At 30.8% G+C, this 27,382-nt stretch overlaps 1 protein-coding gene across 1 annotated transcript in view; it reads left to right on the forward strand.

The window, feature by feature from the left end:
• The window catches only part of LOC123262418 (ionotropic receptor 25a-like), a 71,492-nt gene extending 44,854 nt beyond the window's left edge, over positions 1–26,638 (forward strand). Inside the window, exons 3-6 of the mRNA XM_044724611.1 lie at positions 4,598–5,004; positions 9,953–10,800; positions 25,585–25,923; positions 26,074–26,638. Of these exons, the coding sequence (XP_044580546.1) occupies positions 4,598–5,004; positions 9,953–10,800; positions 25,585–25,923; positions 26,074–26,440 (1,961 nt within the window). The 3' untranslated portion in view covers positions 26,441–26,638. The remainder of the gene's footprint in view (positions 1–4,597; positions 5,005–9,952; positions 10,801–25,584; positions 25,924–26,073) is intronic.
• Positions 26,639–27,382: the final 744 nt, after the last annotated feature.

The raw sequence follows: 27,382 nt of genomic DNA on the forward strand, positions 1-27,382 counted from the left end.
TCTACATTTTTACAATGTAATTCTTACAAAATCTGTAATAATTTATTTAATTTGAATGCCAAGGCGATGGCCGAATGGCAAAAGTACAAAAATATAAGAATATAAAGTACATGTAAGAGTATAAACGTCTCTAAATAAATATTGTAACAATATTAAGATTTTGCTAACAAATAGTGAAAACAATCAAAAGATTTAAGAAATATCATCAGTTTTTTACAATCAACAGAAATATATAAGGTGAAATAAACGTAAGCAAGAAATTTCTTAAAGTTCCAGTTTTAGCTGAAGAGAAGGCAAGAAGTTTTTAAAGTGGGTATCAGACTAGGTTTAGATCTAAATTTCTAGTTTATAGCACTCCAATTATTAATGATTTGAATCATCATCGGTGAAGCCGGGACTCAAGTTCTCCTTAAGCTCAAGGTCATGGAAGAATTTGTAGGCTTTTGTCTTGAAAGTATCTATGCTAAGTGCATTGGTGACATCAGGTGGTAATTCTCTCCAGAGGCGTATCGATGAAATCAGAAATAAATGTTCGTAGACGGTAGTTGAGAAATTAGGAATTTTAAATGTGATATTGTTCTGTTTGGCAGCCACTCTCTCAGAACGTCTAATATCTGGTGACTCTTCGACAAACATGCTTCTGAGGAATCTAGGTTCACCAGAGTTAAAAAGTTTGTACAAAAAACAAGCCAAGAAGTAGTACCGCTTCGATTTGACTGTGAGCCATTGTAACGAGCGTCTATGAGGTGTTATATGCTCATCACGTTTCAAATTGAAAATAAATCTTATGCCATTATTTAGCAGACGTTGTAACTTGTAGTCTAATCTTTTGGATGTATCTATCAAGACCAAAGAGCAGTAGTCGATGATTGGAATAACCATTGCTGCAACCAGCAATTTCCGGGTTGAGGTAGATAGTATATTCTTCCTATATTTGAGGCTATTTAGAGTACAATAGACTTTTCGAGAGATATGTGAGACATGAAGATCCCAGGAAAGATTTGCTGATAAATGACCACCCAAATGTTTGGTTGAGCTGACTTACGGGATAACATTGCCATCTACAATTATATGAGGAAGATCACAATTCTTTAGTAGCTTCAATTTCCTACTGCTCCCTAGAATCATGACTTTAGTTTTCCCAAGGTTGAGTTCAAGACCCACTTCCCTTGCCCAATCAGCTACTGCTTGAGCATCAGTATTGATTTTGTGCGCTGTATCGTTTAATTGAGAAAGATTGAAGTGGTAGTATGCTGATTTATCGTCAGCAAAGAGACCATATTGACAAAATTTCAGCCGTTTCGTCACTCCGTTAATCATAATGAGGAAAAGAATGGGGCCCAGAATAGATCCTTGAGGGACACCTGAAGTAGTATTTATGGCGTCAGATGTAGAACAATCATAGTTTAGTTACAATCTGAAACTGTAATTTTTCCAGTTTTCATCACAGAGCACCACGTTACATTACATAATGTAATTTTTCTTTTTTCCGTGTATGATCAAACATGAGCACGCCTAATCACATGTGATCAGTGATCAGACAAGATCACATATCGAGGGTTTTCTAACGCAACCACGTATCTCGACTTTTAAAGATGAAAGGGTTCAACTGAGAAATTAATAATTAATTATAAACGCGCTACTGAAAAAAAAATTAGAAAAACGGTTGACCCTGAAGGCTATCCCCGCAACTTCCCGCCAGTTCTATACCTAAACGCTTGAAATTGCACTTATGACGTTTTTGAGCTCTTCGAGCTTATAAATACAGTTTGTGTTACTTTGAGCTCTCCGAGCTCAAAAAATAGCTTTTGTATGCTTTTGAGCTCAAAAGTTTGATAAAACACTTTTTTGAATTTTCAAATAGCAATAACTTTTGAATGAATGAACCGATTTTCACGCGGTTGGTGGCATTCGACGCAGTTTTTTAAGTTACATTAAGAATCTTCAAGTTTAAATTGATATAACGAAAAATTTCGGAGTGATTCCAAAAAAACACTTTTTTCGGTTTTCTTTCGTCAACGATAACTCACGAACGAATCAACCGATTTTGGCCGGACTGGCGGCGATCGACGTGGTTTTTTGATGTTGAGAGCTGATTAGTTTTTTGAATTGATCGGTAAAGCCGTTTAAAAGTTATTCCAAAAAAACCACATTTGAAAAAATTTTTAACTTCCCGCTAAGAAAATCGAAGATTTTCAAAAATCGGGAAGTTATTGTTTTCACCCCGTTTTGCAAAAATCGAGTTTTCATCAGATCTCGACGTTTGAAGGTCACAGGAAGCTTCCCTGACTATCCCCGGGAGGTTGTCACGGTGTCTGTATGTATGTGTGTGTGTGTGTGTGTGTGAAAGTATGTGAACCGCTTATAACTTTTGAACGGCTCGACCGATTTCATCGTGGTTGGTGCCATTCGAAAGAGCTTGACTGAACTTAGATTTTGAAAACTATTTGGACCGATTCAGATCAATAGATTTTGAGAAATCTTCAAAAAACTGAAAAAAAAATTTTTTTCAAATGTGGTGTTTTTGGAATAACTTTTAAATGGCTTAATAGTTCAATTCCAAAAACTAATCAGCTCTTAACCTCAAAAAACTACGTCGATCGCCACCAGTTCGGTCAAAATCGGTTGATTCGTTCGAGAGATATCGTGAACGAAAGAAAACCGAAAAAAGTGTTTTTTCGGAATAACTCCAAAATTACTAGCGCGATCAATTCAAAATTTGAGATTCTTTGTGAAGCTTGAAAAACTGCGTCGAATGCTTTTAACCGCGTAAAAATCGGTTTATTTATTCAAAAGTAATTGTGGTCTAAAAATTCAAAAAATAGTGTCTTATCAAATCTCTATCAGACTTTTGAGCTCGAAGAGCTTTAAAGGATAGGAAAGCAATCTCTTTGAGCTCGGAGAGCTCAAAATAACCCATAAATTGTATTTGTGAGCTCGAAGAGCTCAAAAACGTCATTGGTGCAATTTTAAGCGCCTAAGTATGGAATTAGCGGGAAGTTGCAGAGATGGCCTTCAGGGTCAACCGTTTTCCTAATTTTTTTTTATAGTTTTTTTACGATTTCTCAAAATCTACGGGTACGAATCGTTCAAAAGTATATTCAAAATCTAAGTTTGGTCAAGCCCTTTTGAATGGCACCAACCGCGATCAAATCGGTCAAGCTGTTCAAAAATTATGAGAGGTTTACATACATCCACACACACACACACACACGCACGCACATCCATACATACATACATACAGACAGACACCATCGCGGAAATGGTCAGGGAAGCTTCCTAGGACCTCAAAACGTCGAGATTCGATGAAAAATCGATTTTTGTAAAACGGGTGAAAACAATAACTTCCCGATTTTTGAAAATCTTCGATTTTCTTAGCGGGAAGTTAAAAATATTAACCAGATTAATAATAAATACGATAGTATTTTTAAAAAATACAATTGATAAATATTGTTTTTATATGAATATTAATTTTTTATGTTATTTTTCACCTCATCTCTAAAATTGTCATTTTTGAGATACGAGGTTGCGTCAGAAAACCATCGATATGGATAATGATCACATGATCAGTGACCAAGCGTAGTAATATATTATTATACATACTCTCTAAACATGAATTAGTGAAAATTCACTGGAAAAAGTGAATATTCACTTATTCCAGTGAATTTTCACTAATTCATGTTTAGAGAGTATATGTTCAAATCTGATCATTGATCAGACATGGTTGTATTTTATCACTCACCAGAGATGGTCACATCTGATCAGACACGACCAAATATGATTTTTTTCAGGTCCCGCTGAATAGTGAATATTTGAATTCACACAGTAAATAAATTTTCGTCAAATTCAACACAAATGTTTATGTTACTGACTGTTTTTACACAAACAAGTGTTAATTCAACATTCTAGTGTGTTAAATCAACACATGAGAATGTGAAATTCTACCCATTAGAGTGTAATATTTAACACAAAAATTTTTACACTTTACACAATGACGAAATAGTATATTACACACCTAGGAAAGTAAAGTAAGAAATGTCTCAGATCACATGTAATTGTTGGCCGAGGCGAAGCCGAGGTCAACAAACATGTGATCTGAGGCTTTTTTATTTACTTCCCGTGGAGTGTAATATACTATTACTGTGCATAATTAGATCTACATGATCACAACTAACCAGTTACCACTGATCAGAAAAGGTCATGTCTGATCAAATATGGTCACAGAAGTGAGAGATGATCACGTCTTGATCACTAACCAGTGATCAGACATGGTCACGTAGGTCAGAAATGATCACAAAGGTCAGAAATGATCACACTTTAACCACTGATCATACATAGCCACATAGGCCAGAATTAATCATTAACTAGTGATCAGAAATGGTCATGAAGGTCAGAAATGATCACACCCTGACCACTGACCAGTGGTCAGACATGGCCACGTAGATCAGAAATGATCACTACCTAGTGATCAGAAATGGTCACGAAGGTCAGAAATGATCACTAACTAGTGATCAGACATGGTCACACTTGATCATAGGCCAGATCTCTTCAAATAGAGGCTATTGATAGATCTAGATCTGTATATTGTAATTTACAGGTATAGGATCAAACCAAATGCATCTTCGATCTCTGACTGCCCAGAGTTTACTGCCTCCAGTCTGGCTAACAGTGGCATTCTACTACGACGTCGTCCGTATCGGAGTTGGAGCCATGAAATCAGCAATCGAAAAAAAATCCTGGCCAACCTCTTCGAAACCTCGATTCATAACATGCGAAGAATACAATGGGAATAATACTCCAACTCATAATTTTGATTTGCTTGGTGAATTACGCAACGCAACCAGAAATAAACTTGAACCGACATTCACTAGATTTCATTGGGGTGAAAATAACGGTGAGCATTACGCGGAATTTAATATTCGTGTCAATATGGTGGTTATCAACGACGGAAATTCTATTTTCTCTGACGATTTGGGTCTCTGGAATGTCGATATTTGTTCGCCGGTGAGTATATAAGTTATTTTCAATAACGTGTTTACGAATTTATTTTAATCCCACATTGAATGAATAACAAACTCTAAAAAGACTATTTTCTGAATGAAAATATTTTATTTAATTAAAAAAACACTGGCGTATAAGTAAAAGTCTCTTTCGCAAAGGCATTGGACGGAGTTTTTTTAATTAAAGTATTGCCTTCTAAAAGAAACTACAAGGACTTTATAAGTATACTTTTTTGAAACTCCTTCTTTGAGAGTTCAATATCCGAGTGTTGTGCGACGCAAGTAAATGCCACATTTTTGTAGGTGTTAATCGAAGTGTGGAAGTGTATACACTCGACGAAAAATTCTCACTTGTTATATTGAAGAGTGTATGAAAGGAACTTTGTTTGAAAAAACCTATACAAATCGTAGATTGAATGTCGCTTATTTTTGCGGCGGTTTTTATGAAAATATATATACTTTTTAGAAGAGAGGGGTTGAAGTAGAATAAAGCATTATGGATTCGAAGTGGCTAAGTGCCAAAGAGAGTGGAATATTGTTTGTGTATAAAAAGAAAAAATTATGTATTTTTAGAAATGTAAATTTTTACATAATAGAAAATGTAAATTTTATGGAAAAACTGTTGAATTTACATGGAAAAAAAGAAAATTTAACATTAGAAAATTTGTAAATTTTAGATTAGAACTATACTAATTCTACATTACGATAGATTGATTGATTGATTGATTTGGTTTTATTATGCCAAGGCAAATGCCAAATGGCAAAATTTTAAGTACAATAGTAGAATATACATTTTTACATAATCACAGAGTTATTTGAGCAAGTACACAATGTAACAACTTCATACTTATTTTATAAATTTAATCTTATTTTTAATTTCAAAATAGTTTTAAACTAATTCTAAACTAAAATTCAACTCATAAATACTTTAATTTTCGGGAAGATAATTTACCACACTTCACAATCTAGTAGTCTGTTTCATTATTATAATCCTTATTTAAAGATAGCCACCAAAAGTGTAATTGCACTATATTAATTGTCCAAGTTCAGTAAATAGTCAAAAGCTTTATTTTTAAACACCTCTAAACTACTTGCATTCACAACATCACTTGGCAACTCTTCCCACATCCTAATTACTGTTACAAGAAATAATTTTTCAAAATAAGTAGTTTTAAAATTAGGTATTTTGAAGGAAGTATGTTTTTTTGCAGCTATCCTTTCCGAACGTCTCACATCAGTCTCCTCAGTAAATAAATCTCGCAAGTACACAGGTTTACCAATGTCTAATAATTTATAGAAATAGCAGATCATATAATACAACCTGCGAAATCCGACAGATAACCAGCACAGATCACGACGATACGGAGTAATATGCTCATCTTTTCTCAAATTGAAAATAAATCTAATTGAACTATTGATTGCTCGCTGTAACTTCAGATTATTTTCCGTAGTACAGTCAATAAGTACTACAGAACAATAGTCAATTAGAGGCAAGATGGTCGCTGATACCAGTAGTTTCCTGATTTCAACCGTAAAGATATTTTTCCGAATTTTTAGACTGTGAAGAGCTGAGTTTATTTTCCTACTTATCTGTAAGACGTGGTTGTTCCAAGACAGGTTACAATTTAGATGAACTCCCAAACATTTTGCTGACTTGACATATGGAATCACAATACCATTAACTACTATTGGCGGTACATCAAGATTTTCAATTTGCCGGAGTTTACCATTCGAACCCATTATCATAGCCATAGTTTTTGATAAGTTGAGCTCCAAGCCATGTTCTTTTGCCCAGTTCGCAATTTCTTGAGCATCAATACTGACTTGCCTAACAGTTTCTTGAATCTGATAACTGAAAAAGTGTTTGTAGATGTATTCATCATCATAGGGGATAGGAGGGGGAGGGGAAGATTTCTAATTTTCAACATCATTGTAAGGATTTTTTTTTAAACGAGAATTTTCTTTTTGAAATTCTTTTTAGAAAACTTGAAAAAAGTATTTTTCCTTAAAAATTTTTAAAAGCGTTTAAAATTACAGAAAAAAATTGTCGAATTTATATTTTTAGAAATGTGAGTTATACATTGTAAATAATTTATTGTGTCATCTGGAAAAACTGTTAAATTTACGTGGAAAAAATGTAAATTTATTATGAGAAAATTTGTGAATTTTATATAGGTAAACTGCAAAGCTTACAAAAGAAAAAAAAGAGGGGGGGGGGGCAAAACGGAAAACCCCAAAAATTTCATAAAAAATTTTTTCTCCTAATAGCTCTAAACATATTTAAAAAGCGCCATTCAGCCACACCAGACATGGATTGGTAAATTTCTTTTTTGAATATTAAAAGAAAAAACGTTATTAAAAGGCAACAATGTCCTAAAATTTATTTTTTATTATATTTTTGGAAATAATAATATGAGACCGACTACAACAAATAGATGTTCAAAGACATCTATCTAAAAAATAGGATTTGTAACAGATGAAAGTCATTTGATGATAAAAGCTAAAAATGAATATATTCTTGATTTTTTTTTAATCTTCCCAACTACGAAATAAATTGAAAAAAGTTTCAAAAGTCGACGAATAATAGCTTAAATTGAAAATAATCATGTGAACTTTAAAATAAATTTAATAGATTTAAGCTAACTTTTACGGCTTATAAATTATTTAAAGAAAAAGGGCCGAAATACTTTCATTGAAAAATTTTTTCAAGTTTTCAAAATCACGGAATTAATTAAAAAAATTATTATTATTATTATTACTAGCTGACCCGGCAAACGTTGTTTTGCCATATAAATAATTTCCTAGTAATTTCTAGTGTAGACAAAAAATAGCTTACTTATTGTAAGTATGTATGTATTTCAGAATGTGTATATTGTATGTATGTAAGAATGTGATATATGCGTGAAATAAGCATGGAGCGCTGTGAACGATGAGGGAATATAGAAATAACAAAAGGCAAACATTATTTTTAAGTTATTATAATTTATTCCTTAAAATTATATATCATTAATTAAACAATTACGACAGTAACACTATTAAACAATATCAATCTCTTAATGCTATAGCGTGAACAATATTTTTTGTTAGTCCATCTTTAGCTAACACAAACAAACTGGATGGTTTACCCACTCGAGAGCATGCCACTCTCACATGCCACTATCGTTCAATGGTTCAGGTGGTGTTTCAATTTCAGGTAGTTGCACTTTTCCTGACGCGCAACACATCCCAGCTGGCTCATTTTTGAATTTCAGAGCATGACAATGCGGACATTCCTTGTCCATAGCACCAATTACCACTTTTGAATGAGCATAATATTCAATATCGGGCTCATACTGGAATGCTAGACGCAGGAATGAATCAGATATAAATGCTCGATGTACCTGTTGTCGTTGTTGGTCATTTGTTCTTCGTCTATTGACTGTGAAACGGCGTGATTGTCGTTGTTCTAATCTTCTGACTTCATTGCGTTCAGCTCGTGTATCTTCTGGCTCTTCTTGATGCAATTGCGCCATTCTGACACGTGCATCAGTATTTTGTTGCTGGATTTGTTCTTCTGTTCTTTCGGATCTGCTATTTCGCAAGTTTCGAGCTTTACTTGTGCTGCGGCTCAAATCAGCCCCTTTGCGTTTTCTTGGCATTGCTCACTGTACAGAACATACATAAATAGAATTAATGAAATTATTTAATGATGAAAAATGTTAAAAGTATAATTAGGGCCAGGATTTTTGCCGCAGTTTTGAAATGATTAGTTTTAATTTATGAAATTATAACAAAAATATAAGTTTTATGGAAAAATTTTTCAAACAAAAGTAAAAATTAAATTTTATGAAAACATTGTCTCTTATAATTTTTTCATACAACCAATATTTCCATTGACATTTCAAAATAAAGATTCATAATGATTGATTTTTTGGAAACTATGAAAATCTTAATTGTTCAATTACATTTTTTAATAAAATTAAATTAAAATTACATTTTTATAAGATCAACAACATTTTCGATATAAATAAAAAAGTATACTTACAACACAAAATCCGTTGTTATTGGAAGCTCGTGTCACGTGTTGAGTACTTTTGAGGTTATAAAATCACTTGATTAACTAATCGTGCAAAATACACTCAAAATTGATAATTTAATTATTATTGATAAAATAGGAATGATTAAAAGTTAATATGAGAGTTACACTGAGATAGCAAAATAATAATTGTCAACGTTACTACTACACTTGATGCATAAACAATAATGATGGCCGACAACTGTGTAGGGAGTGAGAAAGAAAGGAGACCGGCTTCGTTCTCATCCCTACTCCGTGCTGTTTACTGGGTCAGAAGTGACACCTGTAGACATCTGGCGGGGATAACTAATTAAATGACGATTGATCAGTTTTCGACCGGAGAGGAAAAATGATTAAATTACTAAAATGGCTATTAAAAAATAAGGGTTGATCGTAGAAGGGTGAAAATTGAGGATTGTATGTATTTTTGTATGTTGTATCATAAAAAAATAGAAATTAAAAATTTTGTCTAAAAAATAAAAAAAAAATTTAGGGGTGGACTACCCCTAACATTTAGGGGGATGAAAAATAGATGTTGGCCGATTCTCATAGATACCGGATAAGCACAAAAAATTTCATCAAAATCGGTCAAGCCGTTTCGGAGGAGTACGGAAACGAAAACTGTGACACGAGAATTTTATATATTAGATTATTAGTATTATTATTATTATTAAGTGTGTGGGTGACTGAAAGATCGTTACACTTTTTCGGTTGAGTTTAAGTCAGTTGGTTACAAGAGCGCTCCTTGCAAAGATATTCCTTTCGAGTCATAATTGAATAAAGGCATCATATTTGATGAACTAAATTTCTCTATTTATTTAAATAATACGCCCATAATTATAATCTAATAAACTTACTCAAAAAATATCAAAACTAAAATCAAATATCTAACTTTCAGTTGACGAGCAAAACTAATACAACCATCGTTCATTATACCGAAGTTCCAACTTACCGGATTGTCACAGTAGAAAGCCCGCCACTCATGGAGTTCAACAAGGAAACGAAGAAATGGGAAGGCATCTGCATCGACTTGCTGGAAGAAATGCAAAAGTATACAAAATTCAACTACGAAATCTACAAATCTCCGGATGGCGAGTATGGATCACTGAACAACGAAAATGAATGGAACGGCATGATTAAGGAACTAATCACAGGCGAAGCTGATGTTGCACTGGGTGCCCTATCCGTGACAGCAGTACGTGAATACGTAATTGATTTCACGATGCCGTACTACGAACCCGTTGGTTACTCGGTGATAACGAAGCGACGATTGGATTCAACGAGTTTGTTCGTCTTCAGAAAATCAATGAGCTGGAAAGTTTGGTCCAGCAGCTTTGCGGCGTTCGTCTCGACCAGTCTGCTGATTTACATATTCGACCGATGGTCACCCTACAGCTACCGCAACGACCTGCATAACAAGTATAATACACATCACACGCGTATCTTTACTCTGAGAAACAGCTTTTGGTACACGTTGTGTTGCTTATTGCCGTCGGGAGGTGGCCCTCCACCTAAGAATTTTTCTGGAAAAATCCTGGCTTGTTGCTGGTGGGGCTTTGGGTTCATCACTATCGCAGCTTATTCCGCTAATTTATCAGCTTCCACGACTGTAGGCCGACTTCAACCAACCATTAAGACGTGGGATCAAGTCAAGGAACAGTTCAAGATCCAGTACGCACCTATTAAGAATTCTAATGCTTACCAGTATTTTTTCGCAATGAAAGATATTGAAAAAGGCTTCTACACGTAAGTTTTTATGGGGCTTGTCTAAACATTTTTTTTTAAAAACTTAGAGTCAAGCGGGGTAACTGTGCGTAGCAGGTAAGTGTGCGCAACCCCACGATCATTATTTATAATTTTTTTTCCATCAGTTTCATTTTTTAAATTGTTTAATTTTTAAACAATTAGTGAAATTAGTTAGTAAGGTAAAGTACCTAGTAGTTAAACAGGTTTCAAAATAAAACGTATTCGACCCTTCTTTCAACATATAAAGATGTAATTATTAGTTCAAATTAGTGATTTTCAAGAAAATATAAACAATTTCGAATTGATTGAAACGCAAAATAAAGCAGATAATTGTACATTTATATTTTGACAACGTTTCTAAGATAGACTGTGAAAAGTAGTAGTTGAACAATCAATTCTGACGAGCCGTAGTAGCTGAATACTCCGGGAGCAGTAATTAAACTAATACAATATATGACAATAGGCACAAATAGCAAAAATTTTTAACGCTTTTATTGAAATATCTAAAGAATTATAACATATTATTGATTAATTTTAAAAATAATACTATCAATATTTAATATGTTCATTTAAAAATGAGAAATATTTGTATTTAATTTTTTTTTAATTACATTTTTTATGAATGACAAAGCAAACTTTCAATTACAAATCAAAAGACTCAATTCAAAACGTTTAATAATTTTTAACTACACTGATTTTTAGCTATAAAACTTATTTAATTTGCAGTAATTAATACAAATCACAATGCTGATCACTAGTCCATAAACCTATTAGAGATTAGAGTGCTGTTAAAATTATACGGCCCCAGCTTGTTCAAGTTCTGGATACCGCTTTTAAAATTTGGAGGTGTAGTTAAACGCTAAAATTTAATATAAAATTATAGTTTATGTCTTTGCAAAAATATAAGTTATTTAGAAAAGACTATTTCATTGGGTGGTACAATTTTTAACTTCCCGCTAAGAAATTGAAAATTTTCAAAAAATCGGGAAGTTATTGTTTTACCCCGTTTTTCGAAAATCGAGTTTTCATTAGACGTTTATCTCGACGTTTTGAGGTCCCAGGAAGCTTCCCTGACTATTCCCGCGATGGTGTCTGTATGTCTGTATGTACCCGACTAGAAATTTCAGTGAGGCAGTGATTTGGCGCAAGTAAGGCATGCCGAATTCCAAACTTGCAGTAAGTGAGGCATCCAAACCAGGCCGAAGTTTGGGATGTAACGCAGTTGCGAGGCTCAGCCTAACTTGGCTTCCTGATTAGGTTGCAGTTTGGAAACCAAATTCGCAACGAAGAATCCAAATCTAATTCTTTCTTGATTTTTAGCTTTTTTATTATCAAGCGAAAATTAATAATAACTAATGCTTATTTTTTTATCTTCTTTTACTATTTTAAGTATAAATATTAAATTTAGGACTAAATTTTTTAAATATTTCATGAATAAACAAAAAAACAAATTCTTTGTTGCTTTTATTTCATATTATTTTTATTATTTAATTTTATTTTTTCTGTAATTTTTTTTTGTTTTTTGGAGCGTTTTTTAATGTGAAGAGGTTTTTTTGATTGGTAGATTTGATAAGTCAAGGGGGAAGGAGATGATGGAGGAGTTAGATACACTAATCACACATAATACTTAACTTTACTTCACACTCGCCTTAATAGTAATTATTAATTATTAAAAATCGTACATGTCGAACGCGAGACTCGAACACGGTACCCGACGCACGAGGGCCCTATACCATACCGCGACGCTACGCCGATGATGAGCGACCTCTTACTTCAAGATACTTATAAGCACAACCAATGTTCGGCTTGCCTAATTTAAAATAAATAAGATTCGAATTGGGCTAGCCTAAGTTTGGAAAGCCAAGTTCGCTCCAAACTAGCAAAACTCAGGTTATCGTTACTTGAAACCAGTTCGGCGTTCCCATGATATATCAGACTTAAGGAATCCATGAAACTTTCCTAGTTACGTTCAAATATGGCAAGCCAAACATTTCGTTCTGCCTACCTTGGTTTTTATGAGGTACAACCTAGGCAAGCCTAAGTTAGGCAAGCCAAACTTGCCCCGAATTGGTTCTTCGGCATATGCCTCACTGAAATTTCTAGTCGGGTACATGAGACACCATGTTTATATGTACAATACACAAATACTCTCATAAATACACACTTTTATATGAATAGAACTAAAAGGCTTAACCTTGGAAAGACTTGAAGCCAAATATCTTCTCCCACTCCGTTTTAGAGTACTTTGGCAAGAAACGCCGAAGTTCGTCAAACGTTTGGAATGCCTAACTTACAGAAAATTATAAAATCCAAAGGTTTACGGAAGTTCGGTTTGCCAAACTTAAAAGTAATTGGGGCCATCTATGGTAAGACGAAGTTTGGCGAATGTTTGGAATACCTAACTTGCAGGAAATTATAAAATCCAAAGGTCTACGGAAGTTCGGTTTACCAAACTTAAAGGTAATTAGGGACATTTATGGCAAGCCAAACTTCGGCAAATCTTTGGTTATCGTTACTTCCAGCTAGTCAGGCATTCCAAAGGTTCGCCGAAGTTCGGCTTGCCATAGATGCCCCAAATTACATGCAAATTTGGCATGCCAATCTTCGTTTTGCCTAACGTGGATTTAAGAAGGCGCAAATTAGGCTTGCCTAAGTTAGGCAAGCCAAACTTGCCCCTTACTAATTCTTCGGCATTCCTCACTACAATTTCTAGTCGGGTATGTAAGTATGGATGTGTGTGTGTGTGTGTATGTGTGTATGTATGTATGTAAACCTCTCATAACTTTTGAACGGCTTTACTGATTTGATCGCGGTTGGTGCTATTCAAAAGGGTTCGACTAAACTTAGATTTTAAATACAAGTTGGACCGATTTGGACCGATAGATTTTGAGAAATCTTAAAAAAACTATAAAAAAAAATGTTTCCAAATGTGGTTTATTTTAAATAACTTTCAAACGGCTCAACTGATCAATTCCAAAAATTAATCAGCTCTTAACATCAAAAAACCACGTCGATCACCACCAATCTGGTCAAAATCGGTTCATTCGTTCGTGAGTTATCGTTGACGAAAGAAACCGAAAAAAAGTGTTTTTTTAAAATTACACCGAAACTTTCGGTCTTATCAATTTGTGTTCAAAAATGTATCATAGAATTTGAAAAACTGCGTCGAATGCCGCCAACCGCGTGAAAATCGGTTCATTCATTCAAAAGTTATTGCGGTTTGAAAATTCAAAAAATAGTGTTTTATTAAACTTCTATCAGACTTTAGACCTCGGAGAGCTCAAAACTACACGAAAATTATATTTTTGAGCTCTTCGAGCTCAAAAACGTAATAAGTGCAATTTTGAGCGCTTAATTACGAAAGTAGCGGGAAGTATCCGTGCCATGCACGGATGGCCTTTAGGGTCAACTGTTTTCCTAATTTTTTTTACTTGAAATGATGATAAGGTAAAGTACCCAGTACTTGAACACTTATAAAAATGGGACCAGTACTTGAACAGACTTTTCGAATTGTTGTAATACCAAATCCGTATATTTATTATGAATAATATGTGCATGTTGTAATTAATCAATGCTATAGAGTAATTGCTTTCTGTAAATTTTTTCAATTATAAATCAAAACAATTATATTTTTGTTAACTTAAAAGTTGACATGTCGAGAATAGCCGATAAATGCTATTTTTTTCTTGAAAAAGGCACTAAACCGTAAACCGAACAATCAGTAAAAAAAACGGTATATCATCATTTTAAGTAAAAAAATTATACCATCCAATGAAATAGTCTTTTCTGAATAATACATATTTTTTGCAAAGACAAACTATAATCCACAGATTCGGTAGAATCTGGCGCCAAGTTCCGTTCAAATCCGTTGTAAACGGAGCGCCAGGCTATCGAGTGTGTGTACTGTAACCAGAACGGTATTACGAGGTTGCCAAATTTTATTTAATTCTACGGTACTTCTTGTTCCTAAATTTTTATATTATAACAGTAATTCATACTTTATTTTACTGGTGTTAATTAATTATAACAATTAATCTACTTGAAATTATCAAATTTTATCAGCATAAACTATAGCAAGCTCAAAAATTTTGATCCTGACTTTTTTCGATGTAAAAGTGACATGCCACAGACTAAGTAATTCGAGAATGCATGGTAATCCTCCAATAGATGAGAAACTACAGTTAAAAATACATTTCACAGCTTGCATCTACACCCGCCAGGGTGCGCTGCAATTATTTTTATATAAACTGTAGCTTCAAGAGGATAGTTTGCTATAAAAAATGCAGCCAACGCGAGATTTAAGTTGGTACCAATTGTAAATTTTTATTATAATTACAAAAAATACTAAAATCCGAACAAAAACAGTTTCACTGTAAAAAAATCGCGCCAAGTCCACGTTCATAAGATCATTAATAAAAAAAAATTTTTTTCTTTACAAAAAGATATAAAATAAAAAAATTAAAAAATCCAAGTAACCGATATGATTTTATTTGATTTTCGAAAATTAAAAAAAATTTTATTGTAAATTTAAAAATTAAAAAAAAATTTTGGAACGTACTTGGTGTGCGTCATAGTGTATTTAAATTTTTTTAAAGTCCTAGTAAATAGATTTTACGAATTTCATTAAAAGTAAAATATTTTGCAATCACGCACACTAAATACATTCCAAAATTTTTTTTTAATTTTTAAATTTACAACAAAATTTTTTTTAATTTCCAAAAATCATATACAATCATATCGGTTACTTTGATTTTTTAATTTTTTTATTTTATATCTTTTTGTAAAGAAAAAAATTTTTTTTTATTAATGATCTTATGAACGTGGACTTGGCGCGATTTTTTTACAGTGAAACTGTTTTTGTTTGAATTTTTTTACGTCTAACTATACCGCCAAATTTTTAAAGCGGTACCTAGAACTTAAACAAGCTGGAGCCGTACAATTTTAACAACATTCTAATCTCTAATAGGTTCAAGACCAGTGATCCGCATTGTGATTTGTATTAATTACTGCAATTTAAATAAGTTTATAGCTGAAAATTAGTGTAGTTAAAAATTATTGAACGTTTTAAATTGAGTTTTTTTTATTTATAATTGAAAATCCCGAGAAAAAATATTTATATATAAATTAACCCAGTCAGCATCCAAGTCAGGAAGATTTCAGTATGAAGTCTTTTAAAAAACTTCTTATAGAAGTCCTAATGTGACGTCTTAAGGAGCTCTTTTTTACGAGGTCAGAACTAAGAGCTCTTAATGAACTCATAAGTTTGGAGTCAATTTTCTGACATCTAACTGAGTCCCTTTTTTGGACTTCTTTTTGAGTTGCGTATAATGAGCTTATAGACATTATAAACAAAAACACAAATTTCTTTTTAATATAAAGCTGTCAAAATCTTATTCATTTTTCATTTATTACTTTCCTGATTGAGAAATTAAATTGAAAATGATTCAAAATAATTCGAATTAAATGATTTAAAACAATTTGAATAGATTAATATATAGCGATATACACTTGGCATAGGTTAACTCATTTCTCTTAATCCAGGTTAGTTAAATTTTTCAAAAATTTTAAATTATATTATGAAGTAATAGGCAATAATGTTAAAATCTGGTTCGTAATCAAACTAATTTAGATAAAATAATAAAATTGGATTCTAATCTGAAAAAATTATGTGAACTTTCTACATTTAAGGAGTACTTTGCATGTATCAATTTTAAACATTTTATTCGAATTTAACGATATCTTATAACTATATACTTATTAATTATTGTTGAATTTTTAATATTCATTAATTTATCTATTAGATTTTATATTGTGAAAAGTAAACAAAATTTATATAGATTATTTAAAAAAATATTACAGGTAGACTTTTGAATATTTTTTAGTATATAAATATTCGTAAAAGTTACTTTTTCTCTATCGATACACAGTATCAAATAGAATAAATAATATAGACAATGATCGCAACATTTCATCACTATATAAACTTAGCTTATAACAATAATGAGATGTGTAACGACATATCGTTTGAACAGCGTAGGGGGTTAGGTATCGATCTAGCACGCGCGCGACTCGGGTTCGAATCTTAGTTACGGCAATTGCGATTTTCACTTTCTCTCTTTAAACCGACAATATTAGGTCTAACTAAAATAATAAACATTCGAAATTAGCATCGGTGCTTCATGAAACTCTGAATTATTTTTCATAATTTACTTTTATTATTATTATTAATATTATTTTTGTTGTGTTCTTATTATTGTTATCATTATAATAGCGTATAGAGATAAAAAATCATTCATTTGTGCGAGTTCAGAAAAAAGAGCTCTTTAAGAGCTCGTTTTGATGAGTTCTTAAAGTCTACAATAAGCGGCGCATTCGACCTCTTTAGAAGGTCTTAAAGACGTCTTTTAGACGTAGACTCTGACGTCCAAATCAGAAATCTGAGCTCATTCGGAATAACTTAATACGTCATTTTGCTATCTGGGTTGGTTATACAGTCGTCGTCATTGATTTATAACGGTTGGCAATGATTAGAGTAAAATAAAAAATTCTCAATTTGGACATCTCTCACTAAAAATTTCAATTAATAATATGTTTGGAAAATAAAAAAAATAAACGAATTGTAAGCTCAGACAAACATAATTATAGAACTTTAACCAAAGAAAAAGTACTATAGAGATAATTAAAAATAAAAAATTCCTTTATTGTAAATCACCAAAGAAATAATTTGGATATTTAAAAATATACAAATAAAATATTTCAAATAAATTTGATATTTCAATTAAAAGGAAATCAATGAAATATCAGTCTCCTGATAATTACAGTCTTAAAAATAAACAATATCAAATAACTATAGCTAAATATAAAGACATTTACTAAAATATTAGATCATATCATTATACAAAATTAAAATTGAAAAGGCTTAGAATTAGAAAATAGTCCATCAAAGCAATTTAAATTTTTCAAAAATGGAAATATAAACCGAAGAAACAAAGGAAATTAAAAAATAATGACAAACCTAAATTCAGACAATTCGAATAAAAGACATCAAAGTTATTTGACATATACACAAATGAACAACTCTGAATATAGAAAAGCTTTACAAATGAACATCTCTAATTATGGACAAGAAAATTCGGAAATTTCTCAATTTGGACATTTCTCATTAAAGAAAACGAAAAAAAAATACAATATTTATAAATTAAAAAATTAAAAAATAAGTAATCGTTCAAAAAAACACGCTTTAACATAAAACCAAACTAAAAAGTAGGAACTTAATTTTTAATGTTTAATAAAGCTTTATAATTTTTCACCTTAGTAAATTGTTAATAACAAAATGAAAATTAACAATTTTTTAATTTTTCCAACGAGAATCTATTCTAAGACCTTTGAAAAATAGCTCCACGAAAGGAAAAAATTCTTAGATTAATAGTTTAACAATTATCGCACTTGCAATGTTAATGTTCGTGCTACAAACAATTGTTAATTAATTAATGGATAACTTATTGAAAAATCGCGATAAAAATTCTTTGACCACGGATTATTGTTCATTGATCTGTCCTGTAGGCACCTGAATATTTTCAATTTTTAATTTTCATATTTAATAAGTTTAAATAATATTTATTCATTAAAGGTCCGAAGGGGGCGTGGTTTACGCAAGCCGGAGTACCTGTTTTCGGGCGTATTTTCAACTCTCTGGAAAAATTATAAATATTAGTCCTACAACTCCTCTTTTTGAATCTTTTTTCAAATTTAAAAAATCCTTATTAGTTTATGAGATATTTGCAAAAAACTAAACCCCCCCTTTTTTTTTTTTAGTTAATTGTTAATAACTTTTGTAATTTTTGCTTGCGGAACTTCATTGTTTTTCGAAAACTTTCTAGATGCCATTCCGAATCGAATGAAACCTCAATCATAATTTTCGGAGATTGCTGAAAAAAGTTGACCAAAAAGGCATTTGTAGACTAGACTATGCTGTGCTGCTGTCTTAGATGATAATGATTCTATGATCAACATAATGTATCATATAAATTTATCATAAATATAATATAAAAATTAGTAGATTTGGATAGTCATAATTCATAATTTATTTATTTTACCGAATCTCATTATAATATCACTTATTTAAATAATAAAATAGATAATGATTTTACTATTAGGTAGTAGCAGAGCAGACCAAAACATCTCATAGGAGATATAACAAATTTTGTATTTCAGAATTATTTAAACGTAATTATAAACGTCATTTTACACTTCGTGATTACCAAAAAAAAAATTTTTTTTCGAAGAAAAAATTTTTATATATGTTAATTATATATAAGCATATATAATTATATATACTTAATAATAATATATACTGATAATTATATATACTTATATATAATTATATATGATTATATATGACATCATATACAATTCTATATATAATCATGGATGATTATATATAATTATATATTAAACTATATATAATCTTGCTTGGCTGTATATTGCTCCATAAATAGTCATATACAATTATATATGATCATATATAATTATACATAATTGTATATGGAACTATATATAATCCTGTATGGTTGTATTTTGCTCCCCCTCGCGGTTTCGGAATCACTGTTAAATCACAGTAACATTTTAGTGAGATTGTAGTGAAAAGACAGTGAGATCATGATGAATTTACGGTGAAATCACTATGACATAGGGACATTAGGTGACTGTGGTTTTATGGTGATCTCAGAGTGGTTCGATAGTAAGTTCACCGTAGTCTTATCATTTTATCACAGTCGTTTCATAGCTATCTTACAACAGTTTCACCATAAATTCATAGTAATTTGATAGTAATTTCATAGTGATACTGCAGTCAGCTTAGAGTGTCACCATGTTACGAGTGGAAACTTTGGTCAATTTAATGAGTAATACAAAATATTCCTACTGTAAGGCAATTGAAATAGAAGGATCAGGATTTAAGAAAATAAAAGAAGAACAGGTACTACAATGGAAAATTTGGTCAACTTAATGAGTAATACAAAATATTCCTACTGCAAGCCAATTTCAATACAAGTATCAGGATTTAAGAAAGTAAAAGAAGAAGAGGGGTTGAAATCGATTAAAAGGAGCGCCGGAAAATAAATAAACACAGGTCGAAACAACGTTTGCGCGCCTAACGAGAACAGGATGACAGAAAACAAAGTAGGGAGCTTCACGCTAAGAGTTAAGGGTGCCACATATCACCCCGTGTTCGTACGAGTGGAATCAGGACTCCCGGAAAAAGAAGAATAAAGACTGTAACTATGCGAATGTGGACGGTAATATTCCATTCAAGATCCCCCACGAACAATACAGGATTCACATGAGTGGTACCTCACACCATTCTAAAGTGAGTCACCTGAGGAATATTCCAGAATAAAATCCATCCCTTAGCAGTATTATAAAAAGCAAGCATCGGACTGCCAGAGCCAGTGCGTCAGGAGCTTTTAAACTAAGAGTAGGCCAGTGCGCCAGGAGCTTTCGAAATAAGAGTAGTCCAGCGTGTCAAGAGCTTTTAAACTAAGAGGAAGCTCTCAACAAAGTGCAGTACAGTAAAATTTCGGGAACTCTTTTGTCTTGAATAAGATTTCAATCAACTAAATTTCAATTTCTAATCGACATCTATTTATTTCTACTGAAATCAAGCATCGATTTCGAAAATTAAAATTAAATACAACAGAGTAAATATCGAATTAGACTCCATCATTCACCAACTTCAGCATTGAAGTTGACAATCAACTTAGTGTCTCGCACACTCAACATCGGAGGACCTTCCAGTTTCAACGCCTCCATTCTCCAGATTCAACATCTCCAACCTCTAGACGAATCAACACCAAGTTCATTGCGACATCACCTTCAGCAACGAAGACGACCTAAAATTCAACTTCACGCAATTACTCACTGACCAATTCCAATCGTAACAACCCGGTAGAGAAGTATTCCGTAACAACATCCTGAGTGTACCAGTTATAAATAAAACACCTATTCAATATTATTCAAATCGTAAGTAAATATTTAATTTCTTTCTTTAATATTTCATTTTCTCCTCTTTTCCTTTTTCCAACCGGTTCTGATGGTCATCCCTTAGTGTTAACTAGTCAATAAGTTTCTAAATCAAAGAGATCTGTCAATAAGTGTGACTGCCACTCCCAGGGTAAAGGCATTTAGTTGTCTGACCGTACAAACAAGCAGTTGATCACATTTGTGTCGTCCCAGGACGTAACACACCACTGTGAGTTTTACAAGGGAGGATGGGGAATTATTGTCTCTCCACTTTTTCTCTCCACAATATAATTATGCATCTCTCAACCACGAACTCTCAATCATTTTTCTCGCCCCCACCCCCCTGCATGTCAGGATTTTTTCTTTCATGCCCGACACACATCCGTTGCGACTGTGGCCGACTTACGCGTTATAATCAGTACCTGCATTTGCATTACGGCCTTAAATAGTATGGAAGGTACTTCTATAATAATATTTTTACCTTCCATAACTATATGGGAAAACCATAGAAAACCCGGCTGGTACAGAGGCCTGGCAATGTAGCGCACATATCTTTTTTTTTTTTTTATTTATAATCACTGAAAAATATTTGTGCGTGCCGGGATCGAACTCGGGTACCACTCTTTCGAAATGTGGGCACCGAGCCGACTCGGCTATTGCCAGCCTAACTTATATATTATAATATTAATCTGTTAAAAAATAGGTTTTTAAAAATCGGAGTAAGACAAAAAAAAGTTGCCCATTTTTAATAAATTTCACAGAAATACAAATAAACTATTGCTTTGATCCTCATGACAGAACATTCGAAATTTTGCCAGTTTCCCACTCAGTTTATAGCTTCAAAATAGTCCAGTCGGCCTGGAAAAAGAAGTTGTTTGTTGGCAACTTTTTGACAAATGGTCCGAATTTGGATTTTTATTTCTTTCAAAATACGCAGAAAAATACTCTAAACATTTGTATGTATGTGGAAAGTGTTGCTTTTTTTTGTTTAAAATATTGCGTTTTAGCGTTGAGCTTCAAGTTAAAAATCACAGAAACTCAAGTGGTCGAGACATGCTGCGTATAAAATGTAGAGAATTAAATAAGGAACAAAATGATCCAAACCCGATGTCTATACGACCAATATTTCACGTAATATTAATTTTTTAATGAAAAAAAATAAATGCGGTTCCGCTTTTCAACAAGTACCTATAACTCCGCGAAAATCATTCAATTTGCTTTTTTTTTTTTTTTAAACTATAGCTATTGTTGTTTTCTATAAGCAAAAAAATCAGCTAAACTTAAAAAATTTTTTTTGAATTCACTGGAATTATTCTCAGTTTTTCGAAATTCTGCATTAAAAAATAGTTAAAATTAGAAAAAAATTATTTTTTTTTTTCATATAAATTGTCGAAAAGTGGCCAACCAACCGCTTTTTTTCTCCGGCTGACTGGATTTAACACGGTGTTATAACTATCTGATCATCATGAAGTCACAGTGAAATCATAGTGAAATCACAGTGAAATTACTAAAAATTCACTGTGGAACTATTATAAACTCATGGTGTTATAATCATCAAGTCATTATGAAGTCACAATAAAATAACAGTGAAATTAGTATGAATTTATTGTGAAACTACAGTATTATGAAACCACAGTGTTATCTTTATGAGACTACCATTAATCTACAGTGATATCACTACTAAACCATAGTGACAAAATTTCCCAAAGTCACTGTGAATTCACCAAAAAATTACCGTAAACTCACCGTGGATTTATGGTGAAGATGATTTCACTGTGATTTCGCTGTCATTTCACAGTAATTCCGAAACCGCGAGGGCCATATATAGTCATATATAATTATATATGATTATATATAACCTCATATACAATTCCATATATAATCATGTATGATTATATATGGAATTGTATATACTTATATATATAATTGTATATGAAACTATATATATATATATATATATATATAGTATTTAAATACATAATATTATTGTTATTAAAATTGTATTAAAAACCATACACTTCGAAATATAAAATCAAACAATATCTGTGAAGAATTTTACTCTTTACAAACTATCAATTAGTTGTATTTTCTGTTATTTCAATATAGTTTGAGCTATTTTGAAAAAATTGAGAAAACTTGTGAATTTTCGGAAAATTCTGCTCAGACATTATATAGGATTTTGTATATTTATGTAGAATTTTATATAATTATATATATTTATATGAAATTTTTAATTTCAATTATGTATAATTATAAAAAATTATACATAATTTTATATAGTTTTGTATAATTATATCTTATTATATGAAATTTTTTTCTCCAGGTAGATAAAATTATATATAATTATACAAAAATATATAAAATGATAAATAATTTTATATAATTATATATATTTATATAAAATTTTAAGTTAACAATTATGTATAATTAGATAAAATTATATATAATTTTATATAATTTTTTTCCCCGGGTAATCCTGCATGGTTGTATTTTGCTCCATATATAGTCATATATAATTATATATGATTATATATAACCTCATATACAATTCCATATATATTCATGTATGATTATATATAATTATATATAATTGTATATGGAACTATATATAATCCTGTATGGTTGTATTTTGCTCCATATATAGTCATATATAATTATATATGATTATATATAACCTCATATACAATTCCATATATAATCATGTATGATTATATATAATTGTATATACTTATATATATATAATTGTATATGAAACTATATATATATATATATATATATATATATATATATATATATATATATATATATAGTATTTAAATACATAATATTATTGTTATTAAAATTGTATTAAAAACCATACACTTCGAAATATAAAATCAAACAATATCTGTGGAGAAATTTACTCTTTACAAACTATCAATTAGTTGTATTTTCTGTGATTTCAATATAGTTTGAGCTATTTTGAAAAAATTAAGAAAACTTGTGAATTTTCGGAAAATTCTGCTCAGACATTATATAGGATTTTGTATATTCATGTAGAACTTTATATAATTATATATATTTATATAAAATTTTTAATTTCAATTATGTATAATTAGATAAAATTATATATAATTATACAAAATTATACATAATTTTATATAGTTTTGTATAATTATATCTTATTATATGAAATTTTTTTCTCCAGGTAGATAAAATTATATATAATTATACAAAAATATATAAAATGATATATAATTTTATATAATTATATACATTTATATAAAATTTTAAGTTAACAATTATGTATAATTAGATAAAATTATATATAATTATACACAATTATATAAAATTATACATAATTATATTAAATTTTATATATATATATATATTTATATAAAATTAGATCAAATTATATATAATTTTATATAATTATATATAATTTTTTCCCCCGGGTAATCTTGCATGGTTGTATTTTGCTCCATATATAGTCATATATAATTATATATGATTATATATAACCTCATACAATTCCATATATAATCATGTATGATTATATACAATTATATATAATTATATACATAATTGTATATGAAACTATATATAATCCTGCATGGTTGTATTTTTGCTCTATATATAGTCATATATAATTATATATGATTATATATAACCTCATATACAATTCCATATATAATCATGTATGATTATATATAATTATATATAATTGTATATGGAACTATATATAATCCTGTATGGTTGTATTTTTGCTCCATATATAGTCATATATAATTATATATGATTATATATAACCTCATATACAATTCCATATATAATCATGTATGATTATATATAATTGTATATACTTATATATATATATATATATATATATATATATGCATATATGCTTATATATATATATATATATAATTGTATATGAAACTATATATAATCTTGCATGGTTGTATTTTGCTCCATATATAGTCATATATAATTATATATGATTATATATAACCTCATACAATTCCATATATAATCATGTATGATTATATACAATTATATATGATTATATAGAAAAATTTTTTCTCGAGATTTGCTTTGACATTAATAAAAAATGTAATTAAAAAATTAAATACAAATATTTCTCATTTTTTAATGAACATATTAAATATTCATAGTATTATTTTTAATATTAAATAATAATATGTTAGAATTCTTTGGATATTTCAACAAAACGTTGAAAATTTTTAGTTCGCCTATTTCCATATATTCTATTAGTTCAACTACTCCTCCCGGAGTGTTTAACTACTGCGGCTTGTCAGAATTGATTGTTCAACTACTACTCCTTTTACAGTTTATCTTAAAAACGTTGTCAAAATATAAATATTCAATTATCTGCGTTATTTTGGACTTCAATTTATGCAAAATTGTTTATATTTTCATGAAAATCACTAATTTTAACTAATAATTACATCTTTATTTATTAAAAGTAGGGTCAAATACGTTTTACTTTGAAACCTGTTTAACTACTAGGTACTTTACCTTATTTAGTGTGTTCGGGTGATTGACTTTGTCAGTTGAAATAAACAATTTAATTTGAGAAAGTACTTTCAAAAAACATGATTTTCTATTGAAAAATCTAATCAAAACAATATTCAAAAAATTGAAAAACCTCATTCTAAATATAGAAAAAAATATTAATTTCGCCATGTTACTTAAAGTGTAAACGATTTGAGCTTTTACCTTTTTAAATTCATAAAAAGAACTAATAAATTTTCTCTCCAACAGGATATGGAGAGATTTTATTCTAAACGAAAATCTAACAGTCAGAGAACGAGCTCAATACGCGGTCTGGAATTACCCAGTAGACGAAAAGTTCTTTGACATAGTTTCTCACATGGACGAATATGGTTACCCAGTTTCAACAGAAGACGCTCTAAATAGAATGTTTGGCCTTCCGCCGTATAAAAATGATTCAAATTTTGCACTCATTGATGAGTCTACTGAGTTGCGCTATTGGGCTTTGACGAACTGCTCGTTCTTTCTATTCGAAGGAGAATTTACAAAGAAACCGTATGCTATTGCCGTCCAACAGGGCTCTCCTATCAAGGATATATTTAACTATGCGTAAGTTTAATTTTTAATTTACTAATCAATTAATCCTCATGACTTTTAAACGGTTTAATCGATCAAAACGCGGTTCTAATCAGTTCTTTTAACTTCAAACCTCCAATAGGGCTTACTTTATAGTTATAAATCGTAATTTTTCTGCTTCAGACTGATCGAACTGGAGAAGAATAACACAATGAAAAGACTGAAGGAGAAATGGTGGGACAACAACCCCAAAAGAGTGTACAATTGTCCTGAGCGGATAAACAGAAGCGAAGGCCTTCACATCGGAAACATCGGGGGTATTTTTATCGTGCTAGCAGTCGGAAATGTACTTGGCTTTCTTATAGTAATATTACAGTACTGGTGGTACTGCCTTAGATCACGCACGCGCCTCGGAAAGCTGCTGGAAAATGGCTTTCCATTAGACAAGGTCAAGCCGAAGAAATTCTGGGTTAGAATTAAGCCAAAGCTTAGAATAATTATCCATCCGGACAAAAATCCTTCTGCGGGAGTCGAAATCGAAGAATTGTAGAAATTTTGATTTGAATTTCGCGCGCTTAAAGGTAATAGGTTGGAAGTGGCGCTGCGTCGGTGATCTGAAGTCGAAGGTACTCACTTGGGATTTTTGGTATTTTGAGAACATTTTTTATGACGTAGCTAGCCTATGAACGTTTATGTAATAGTTTTCAATTCTTTTTTTTAGTTATGGAAGTTTTATTCCAAATTATTATGCTCGAGTATAGTAATTTTGTGATAAAAGTATTTAATTATTTATTATTTTTCAAATTTTAAGAATTGGACTGGTAAATATTTAAAAACAAAAGTACGAAATTCACGTTTTTAATTTAATTTTAGTAAGTTAAAAAATCATAATAATTAGAAAAATAAAGAAATTTCTTGAATTTTGTAAACTAAAAAAAGAAATTAATGTTCTTGGGACATAAATTTGTTAGATAAAATTTTTAGGGAATTTTAAACAACAAAATTACTTTAAGTACTTCCTAAAATATGAAACTACAAAGTATTATTTGCTCCGAACTTACATTTTTGTGCGTTTGTGATCAACCGTGAAGTTCCGTCTATTAAGGTAGTTCCAGCGGTAGTTCCATATCAAAATAACCAAAAAAAAAAAATTTTTTTAAGTTTTATATCTCGACAATAAAATGATAAAGTGCTACTTTTTTTAATAAGTTTATTAAAAAAATATTCTTTTTTTATTCTGCTAATTTTTTTTCCAATTTTTTTAGTAAACATTATTTTTAAACCGTGAAAAAACAAAAAATAACAAAATCCATCAAAAAGTAGTTTGTAGTTTCACGCTGGAATTACCTCAAGACACAAACCACGTTATAGAAAATTATATGAAATTTATTGAGAGTGAAGTTTTAAAAATTGTCACTTTTGACGCTAGTCTTATATTCTTCGGAGCGAACAATTTCTTCTTAAAGAAAGTATTGTTGCCTAGTTAGGTTTT

Source organism: Cotesia glomerata, linkage group LG4 (assembly GCF_020080835.1).
Source record: "Cotesia glomerata isolate CgM1 linkage group LG4, MPM_Cglom_v2.3, whole genome shotgun sequence".
Classification (NCBI taxonomy): domain Eukaryota; kingdom Metazoa; phylum Arthropoda; class Insecta; order Hymenoptera; family Braconidae; genus Cotesia; species Cotesia glomerata.